Raw genomic sequence first — 9,204 nt, 5'->3', positions numbered from 1 at the left:
TCTTTTAAATTCTTGCCCTTCTGGCTAAATGATGTAAAAAAAAACCAAACCAAAAGCAAAAACAACCCAGCTGGGTACAAGGGCTCTGCTGTGTTTCACCTTTCCATGTGGCTCTCTGCTGTCTCTCTCCTTGGGCTCTGGATCCTGGGTAGGGGGGAGCAAAACTTGGCTGAGTTGTCTTCACAGCATCATGTCAGCCACCTGAGCTCTTTTTTCAAAGCAATTTATTGACAGTTTGAGGCTCCTTCCCCTCTGTAGGGATCGCTTCCAAAACATCTCAGCTTTGTGGTTAAAAAACCTTCCCTTAGCCAAGCTCTAAGCCAAGGTCAAGCTGCTGACATGGAGCTGTTTGGCCTTGGCCATCAACCAGCCCAGGATCCTCTGGGATAAGGATCCTGCATCCTCAGGCTGGAAGCAGATGGGGTCTGCATCAACCAGCCCAAGATCCTCTGGGATAAGAATCCTGCATCTCCAGGCTGGAAGCAGATGGGGTCTGCATCAACCAGCCCAGGATCCTCTGGGATAAGGATCCTGCATCCCCAGGCTGGAAGCAGATGGGGTCTGGAGCTCTCCAGAACGTATCAGTGAGGTGGGGATGGCTCTCACCTCTCCAGCTCCCTGTCCCCACAGGTGGAATACTTGCTGAAGAAGATCTGCACGGCCATGAACGTGGAGCTGAACTCCTGCGAGCTGGATGATTACCTCTCCCAGGAGCTCCAGGGACAGGGAGGGGTGACAGTCTGGCAGTTTCTGGACATGGTGAACTCGGGGAGGTTCCTGCGAGGCATCGAGCAGGAGGCTGTCAGCATGGCCGTGGAGGAGGTGTACCAGGAGGTCATTGAGGATGTGCTCAAACAGGTAAGGAGCCCACATGGCCCGGGGCACAAACCTTATCCCTGGATCCTCCCCCACCCTGGGTTTGATCCCCCGTGTCTCTGGGGCACAGGGTTACCTCTGGAAGAAGGGGCAGCTGAGGAGGAACTGGTCGGAGCGGTGGTTCACCCTGAAGCCCAGTGCCCTGTCCTACTACCTGAGTGAGGAACGGAAGGAGAAGAAAGGGAGCATCGTGTTGGACAAGCACTGCTGCGTGGAGGTACAACCCAGGCCCTGCTCAGCCCAGGGACAGGAGACCCAGAAGTTCCTCTGGTGAACTTTCCTCTGGTGAACTTTCCTCTGCTGAGGAACTTCTCCGCAACCCAAGAATCCACCGTCCCGCGTCCCTGAGCGTCCCTGAGCACTGGGAGGGCCAGTCCTACGACTGAAAAAAACTGGAGAGAAGGTGTGGGATGAGCAGGTAACACCATCTTGTGTCCTCTCCCTGCAGGTGCTGCCTGACCGGGATGGGAAGAGGTGCATGTTCTGCGTGAAGACCTCGTCCCGCACCTACGAGATGAGCGCCTCCGACACCCGCCAGCGCCAGGAGTGGATGTTAGGTCTGTTTCCCACCCTGTAGCCCCCTCCCCAGCTCCCCTGTCCCCTTCCACCGTGTCCCTGCTGACCATCCCCTTCCCTCCCCAGCTATCCAGACGGCCATCCGGCTGCAGGCTGAGGGCAAGAGGTCCCTGCACAAGGACCTGAAGCAGAAGCGCCGGGAGCAGCGGGAGCAGCGGGAGCAGAGGAAGGCGGCCAAGGAAGAAGAAACCCAGAGGCTCAGGCAGCTCCAGGAGGAAAAGGAGAGGAAGCTGCAGGAGCTGGAGCTGCTCAAGGAGGCCCAGAGGCAGGCAGAGATCCTCCTGCAGGAAGAGGAGCAGCGGCGGAGGCAGCAGCACGAGGAGATGCAGAGGACGCTGGAGGTGCAGCTGCGGGAGGCTGAGCAGGTGGGGGAATCCACCTGGAGTGTCCTGCACCACCCCACGGCTCTGCTGCTCATGGAATGGGCTCCTCCTTCTCCTTCCCTCACCCGTGGCAGCCCAGGGGGGTCGGAGGAGCTTTTAGTCCCTGCTCTTGCTGCTGCCACCCATCCCCTCTCTGGGCTCTGAGGGACAGAGGGGTCAGAACCACCAGGAGGGGAGATACCTGAGGACCACCTGCCCTGGGGGGGATGGAGCTGCAGGGTTGGTGCTTTGTGCCAGGGTGACCAGGGAGCCCATTTCTGACCTTGCAGCTCCAAAGGACACTCTGTGTCCTGAGCTGGGACACAGCCTTGCTGTGAAGCTCTCTCCGCGGGCTGTCCCTGGTATAGGAGACGTCTGGCCCCATTCACTCATGAACGTGGGGACACGGGGGTCCTGGGGATGGTGGTGGGGGCTTGTGCTGATGGTTCCTCTCCCTGGTGCAGGCTCGTGCCTCCATGCAGGCAGAGATGGTCCTGAAGGAGGCAGAGGCAGAGCGTCAGCGCAAGCGCATCCTGGAGCTGGAGGAGATGCAGGAGCATCTGCAGGAGGCCCTGCAGCAGGAGGTGAAGGCGCGGCAGGACGAGGAGGCTGTGAGATATGCACAGGCCAGGTAGGACCAGGACAACATCCCTGCTCCTCCCTGAGCAGCCCCACTCCCCGGGGTACTGGGTGTGGTGGAAGGGATGAGGGAGCAGGTGGAGGAAGGGGCAGAGGGATGTCCTCAGCTCTTCCTTGACAGGTTACTGGCTGAGGAAGAGGAGAAGTTGAAGCAGCTGATGAAGCTGAAGGAGGAGCAAGAAGAATATATCATCAAAACCCAACGGGAGAAGCAAGTCCTGAAGCTGGAGATGGAGAACAAGAACAAGTGTCTGGAGGAGGCACAGAAGCAGCTGGAAGAAGTGAGAGTGAACAGGCAGCGGGTGGACCAAGATGTCATGGTGAGCAGCACAGAGGTGACACACGGGTGACACACGGGTGACACATCCCTTCACGCCACCAGCCCCAGGGGACTTCCCAGCCTGCCCTCCCAGTAACCTTCACACTGGGGAGGACCCAGCAGCTCTGAGGACTGAGCTGGTGTTGCCTTGGGGGTTTTCTGTGCCGTGGGTGGGCACGGGGTGATGGGGTGGCTGAGATGGAACAAGGATGTCCTGCCCTGGAGGGGACAGCACTGGTGTTCAGAGCAACATCAGCAGGGGGAAGGTGTGGATGGGGGAGGACTGGAGGGGAAAGAGAGGACGTTGAGGGAAGGTGAGCTGGGTGTCCATCCCAGACGGAGCCTCCAGTCCAGGCTTATTCAGGGAAGGGGAAATCCTTCCCAGCTCACCCTTCTCCTCCATCCCATCCCATCCCATCCCATCCCATCCCATCCCATCCCATCCCATCCCATCCCATCCCATCCCAGGCTGCCCAGAGGAAGCTCCGACAGGCCAGCACCAATGTCAAGCACTGGAATGTCCAGATGAACAGGCTGATGCACCCCATAGGGCCAGGAGGTAGGAGAGCATCCATCACACCCTCCCCTGTCCTTCCTGAGCACTCCATGCTGGGGCAGGAGCTGCCTCCCACCCATCTTCCCCTCTTTGGGGGCACCCAGGGGGTCTTTCCAGACCTTGGTGTTTCAGAGAAGATCCCCCAACAACTCTGGCAGGGGGAGACCCCTTCTTTTGGGCTGAAAGGTCTGTCTGGGCCCCAGGGAAACTCCTCTTTTTCTGTACCTCCCCAGAGAAGCGTACGAACGTGAGTGGAGGAATCTTCCCTGGCTACCAACCCCTTCTCTCCTGGAAAGATTCCTCCTTCAACCTCAAGCAGAAAGCGGAGGATCAGAGGGATAAGAGTAAGGAAAACGTGAGCAACGGTGGGAACAGCACCGTGCTGCCATCTCCAGGTGTGGACACCACGGAGCTCAGTGGGATGGCAGAGCGTGTCCCTCTGAAGTGACACAGCTGGCACAGCCACCTCTGGGTGGAGGCACCAGCACGGAGCCTGCAGGTGACTGCACACGAGGCAGAGATGCTCCCATTTTCTTCAAGGAATTGCCACGGCCACAGGACAATCAGCCAGCCCAACCTTGGGGACCTCCTCTGGGCTGCCCAGCTGAGGGACCTGGGCTCAGCTCCCCAGTTGGGTTTCCACCCTGCTTAAAGAAAACACCAGAAAGGCACCGGTGGGGCTGGACGAGGTGGCCCGGTTCTCTCCGTTGGTTTCTGCCAACAAACCTTCTGCATCCCCCTGGGTGCAGGGACACAGTGGTGGGTGCTGGGGAAGCCTTGGCAGACTGAGTGGTGCCTCCTCATCACCCCCCAGGGATTCCAGGGTGTCCTTAACTAACACCTGCATTCCCTGGACCTGGTTCTTGGTCACTGGAGGAGATGTTAGAAGAAACCAAGGAGCAAGGAAGCTTTTGGAGGCTCCTCACCCACATCTGGGGTCCTGCAGGCACCAGCCCCCCCTCCAGGGCAGCGTGGGGCTGTGGAAAAGAGCCCACTGAAAGAAATCAGAATTTACCCATGGAGAAGAGGCTCCAGCAGTGGGACTTTTGGGTTGGTTTGTAAAGGGCTGAGAGGGACACAGGTACTGGTGAAGTGGCCATAGGTGATGAACTCTTCTCTGGGTGGCACTGGGGGGGTCAGAGCTGGGAGGGCCAACACCTTTTTGTGTTTAATGAAGTGCTCGGACAGGCAGGTCCCAGGCTTTGGGGTTTCTTTTAGGTCTTTGCCCTCGGATTCCAGGGCTCTCCATTTCAGGAGTCCTGCTCCAAGGCCTGCAGAAGCCAACCCCAAAGATTCCTGGTGCCATCCAAATGCCACCTGGTGGCTGTCACAGCACTGCCCTGGTCTGTCTCCTCCAGGTCGTTTGCTCCTTGAAAAATTAAAAGCAAAATCCAAGTCTGCTGACAAACCTCCCTGCACAAAAAAAAAAACCCCAACCCCTCACCCCACCACCCCCCAACCCTTTCAGCTTTCGAGGGGGCCTGGTCTGGACCAGTGGCCACTCCAGGCTCTGGTGAGGGTGACCCAAAACTGCCTCCCTGCCCCACAGGTAGAGCTGTGCCCCATAGGTTTCATCGTGTACCCCTTCCTATGACATCATAGCTTCACACCTGGTGACGTCACTGCCCTTTGCCCAGGGCCAGGCTCCCTCCTCCTGGTTCTGTGCCACGCAACGGGTTTTGAAGGAGAAATCGAAGTAGAAATACCTTGGAAAAAATAATAAAAAAAACAAACGGTTTTGGGTGTCCTGATTAAAAAAAAAAAAGAGATGAAAATGCAATGGAGGAAAAGCTCCTGTTGGAGAAAGAAGAAATGTAGAAGGGAAAGAAAAAACCAAAATGAGATGTGACTGATATCCGTGTGGGTATGAAAAGGGACAAATAGGACAGAGGAGTTAACCGGAGCCTGGAGCTGCGGAAGGTGAGAAATGAAAATGTTTCTGTTTCAGCAGCATCGCGGTTATTTCGTTCCTCCTCCCCAGCCCCCTCCCAGCTGCCCCGTGTCCCCACAGCCCCTCTCATCTCGTCCCCAGTCCCTGTGGGGTCTCTCCCCTCTTGGCCCTTGGTCCTGGGCTCCCGGGACTTGCCCTGTGCCCACCCCAAGGCTGCACCCTGCGGTGCGGGGGCTCTGAGCCCCCCGAGCTGGGACAGACCCCGTGCGTGGCTCTGCCTGGCCCGCTGTGGCCACGCCCCTGAGCTCGGCCACACCCCTGTGCGTGACCACGCCCCCAACCTTGACCACGCCCCTGAATGTGACCACACCCCTGTGAGTGACCATGCCCCTGGTTTAAACCACACCCCTGCGTGTGACCACGCCCCCAACCTTGACCACGCCCCTGAATGTGACCACACCCCTGTGAGTGACCATGCCCCTGGTTTAAACCACACCCCTGCGTGTGACCACGCCCCCAACCTTGACCACGCCCTTTATCTTGGCCACGCCCCTGCGTGTGGTCACGCCCCTGAATTTGACCACTCCCCTGTGTATGGCCACGCCCCCGACCGTGACCGCACCCCTGTGCGTGGCCACGCCCCTTATAATGACCACACCCCTATGCGTGGCCACGCCCTTTATCTTGACCACACCTCTGCGTGTGGCCACGCCCCTGATTTTAACCACACTCCTGTGTGGCCACGTCCCCGACCTTGACCACGCCCCATGGATGTGACCACACCCCTGCGTGTGGCCACGCCCCTGAATTTGACCACACCCCTGTGAGTGACCATGCCCCGGGTTTAAACCACACCCCTGTGCGTGGCCGCGCCCCTTGTAATGACCACACCCCTATGCGTGGCCACGCCCTTTATCTTGACCACACCTCTGCGTGTGGCCACGCCCCTGATTTTATCCACACCCCTGTGTGGCCACGTCCCCGACCTTGACCACACCCCCACGTGTGGCCACGCCTCTGACCTCGACCACGCCCCAGCATGTGGCCACGCCCCCGATTTTTTGACCACACCCCTGCGTATGGCCACGCCCCTGAATTTGACCACACCCGTGTGTGTGCCCACACCCCTCTTTTCAGAGACCACCAGTTGGGTCCCTGTCAGCCGTGCTGGGTCCCTGTGATCCATGGAAGGTTCCGGTGAGCCCCGCTGGGTCCCTGTCAGCCATGATGGGTCCTTGCTCGACATGTTGGGTCCCTGTGAGCCCCGCTGGGTCTCTGTTACTCAGCCGCAGCAGAGCACCCCTCAGGCGTCGGGACAGGGTGGCGGTAGCCCCGAAGATGCACCCATGGCCGGCCCGCCGGGCCCTGACCGAACCCGCCGCCATTTTGCCCCTTCCCGGACTACATTTCCCATCAGCCCCCGCGCCCGGCACGCACGAACGCACACAGAGCGCGCTCCGTGCCCGGCAGGGGGCGCCCGGCAGGGCGGGGTGGGCTTGTGCCGTTGCCATGGTAACGACTGCCCGGCGGCGGTGATTGGCTGCGGGGCGCTGGGTATGCGGTGGCGTCAGGGCGGGAGCGGTGACGTCACGGGGAGGGGGGGAGGGGGAGAGGGAGAGGGGGCAGCGGAGCGGGAGCGGAGCGGGAGGTGAGTGAGTGGGGAAGGGTCCGTGGGGGGGACACGGGGGGGGGCTGGGACAGGGAGACGTGGGGGGGAGTGGGGCAGGGCCTGTGGGGTGTGATGGACACGGGGGCAGTGGGGTAAGGTCTGTGGGGGACACGGGGGGAGTGGGGCAGGGCCTGTAGGGGACACGGGGGGAATGGGGCAGGGCCTGTGGGGTGTGATGGACACGGGGGCAGTGGGGTAAGGTCTGTGGGGTGTGATGGACACGGGGGCAGTGGGGTAAGGTCTGTGGGGAACACGGCGGGAGTGGGGCAGGGCCTGTAGGGGACACGCGGGGAGTGGGGCAGGGCCTGTGGGGTGTGATGGACACGGGGGCAGTGGGGTAAGGTCTGTGGGGGACACGGGGGGAGTGGGGTAAGGTCTGTGGGGTGTGACGGACACGGGGGCAATAGGGCAGGGCCTGTGGGGGATATGAGGGCAATGGGGCAGGGCCTGTGATGGACACGGAGTGAGTGGGGCAGGGTCTGTGGGGTGTGATGGACACGGGGGCAATGGGGCAGGGCCTGTGGGGACACGGGGGCTGTGGGGTAAGGTCCGTGGGATGTGTGGGGTGGTCGAGACACGGGACACAGGGGCATCGTGTGGGGAGAGAGGGGCAAGAGGGGGGAGAGGGGGTATGGGAGGAGAGGAGTGGGGGTGTGGGGAATGGGGGTGTGGGAGGGAGAGAGGGGGTGTGGGGTGGAAGGGATGGGGTGAGGGGGACAAGGGGTATGTGGGGGACAGGAGGTTGGGGGTGTGGGGTTGGGGTGTGTGGGGGGATAGGGGTGTGAGGCGTGAGGAGGGGCACAGAGTTATGGGATGGGTGAGGAATGGGGTGCTGGGCAGCAGGGATGAGGGTGTGGGGGACAGGGGGTGTGGGACATTGTGCATGTGGCTGGGACAGAAGGTGGGGTGAGGGCTGGAGGGACAATTGGTGCTGTGGGGTGGGGACAACAGGGAGCAGAGGATGAGGAATGGGGCTCTCTGGTTGTAGGGCTGAGAAGTAGGGGTGGAAGGGGCAAGGAGCTGGGGTTTGAGCACCAAGGAGGCAGGGGGACTGTGGAGGGGGGGCTGGGACACATTAGTGACTTTAGGATGCAAGGTGTCATTCCTGCTTGGGAAATCAGGGAAGATGGAGGATGGAACGTGGCCCAGACAGGACAGGCTGGGAGGGGGGGGTGGTCTCTGCCTTTCTTTTCTCCCAGGGGTGGGGTGGCAAAGCTCTGGTTTTAGGGTACTGACTGCTGGGGGCTGGAAGGATGAGAAGCAAGAGGGTCAGGAGGGTCCCTCAGTGATGCATCAGGTCAGGGGTTACACGAGGAGAAAGGATCCAAGGGTCCTTTTCCCACCCCTCTTATCTCCACATTCTGCTCCTTTTTTCCCTGAAATCCCAGATAAAAGATGTTGACTTTTTACAGCACTTTCCCCACCTCTGCAGTGGCTGTACTGCTGCCTTTATTCAGTAGAGGCTCTAAAGCACTTGAGAATCCTGCAGAAGGTTGCTTGTCCCATGCTGTAAAGGCTCTCAGAAGGGTGGTACCTGCACCCTGAGGCTGAATTAGCTTTAAAAACCCTTCTAAAAATCCTAAGTGAAAGGCAAAGGAGCCCCCAGAAGTAGGTGAGAGGACCTTGAACCAAGAGACCTAATTCCTTTCACCTCCAGCTTTGCTCCTTTGTTCCACCAACCTGTTGCATTTTGTCCTTCCTTGGTGGCCACCTCCAAGCTCTGCTCTTAGGACCAAAAATCCTTTTGTTACTCTTCCTCCCCACGTGAGTTTTGAGCTCCCCTTTTCCATGTGATCCAAAGGCCCCCTGGCCTTGCTATGCTTCCAAAATGTCTGTGCCCTGACTCCACCTGAAGGGATGCTTCCCAACCCTGCTTATGGTCCCAGAGCCTCCAACCTACTTACAGAAACCTGGGAATTAAGGTTCAAAACCTATTTACGAGGTGGGTGAGGTTTGGTGTCCTTGGAAAAGCAAGGCACAAAGCTGCTGAAGGTGGAAGGGATAAGAGGCATCCTCTGTGACAATCCCATCTTGCTTTTCCCAAAGGATCTGCCTGGTCTGGACTCTTGGACCTGCTTCAAGCAGTGTCCTGGGGTTCTCTCAGCCTTGGCCACCTTCTCCTTCAAAAGCTGAGCTGGGAAGCTCCCTGCGTGTGAGGGTTGATGGTGCTTGTGGGAAGGGATCACTTGAGCCCCTGCAGCTCCTGTCCATGGGTGGGCAGAGAGATTTTGGCCCCGTCCCAGGGTCAGGACAATGTCTGTAGTGCTCACAGGGAGGGATCTGAGTGGTGCCAGAGGCCACCCTGGAAATCCTTTG

General features: G+C 59.4%; 1 protein-coding gene across 1 annotated transcript in view; it reads left to right on the top strand.

Moving 5' to 3' along the window:
• The window catches only part of DEF6 (DEF6 guanine nucleotide exchange factor), a 13,029-nt gene extending 7,968 nt beyond the window's left edge, over window positions 1–5,061 (top strand). Inside the window, exons 3-10 of the mRNA XM_071768422.1 lie at window positions 631–858; window positions 947–1,093; window positions 1,325–1,433; window positions 1,519–1,817; window positions 2,279–2,445; window positions 2,575–2,773; window positions 3,241–3,331; window positions 3,562–5,061. Of these exons, the coding sequence (XP_071624523.1) occupies window positions 631–858; window positions 947–1,093; window positions 1,325–1,433; window positions 1,519–1,817; window positions 2,279–2,445; window positions 2,575–2,773; window positions 3,241–3,331; window positions 3,562–3,776 (1,455 nt within the window). The 3' untranslated portion in view covers window positions 3,777–5,061. The remainder of the gene's footprint in view (window positions 1–630; window positions 859–946; window positions 1,094–1,324; window positions 1,434–1,518; window positions 1,818–2,278; window positions 2,446–2,574; window positions 2,774–3,240; window positions 3,332–3,561) is intronic.
• The last annotated feature ends 4,143 nt before the right edge of the window (window positions 5,062–9,204 follow it).

This window comes from Heliangelus exortis, chromosome 25 (assembly GCF_036169615.1).
Source record: "Heliangelus exortis chromosome 25, bHelExo1.hap1, whole genome shotgun sequence".
In the NCBI taxonomy this organism is placed as follows: domain Eukaryota; kingdom Metazoa; phylum Chordata; class Aves; order Apodiformes; family Trochilidae; genus Heliangelus; species Heliangelus exortis.
This window is presented reverse-complemented; position numbering and strand designations above follow the sequence as displayed.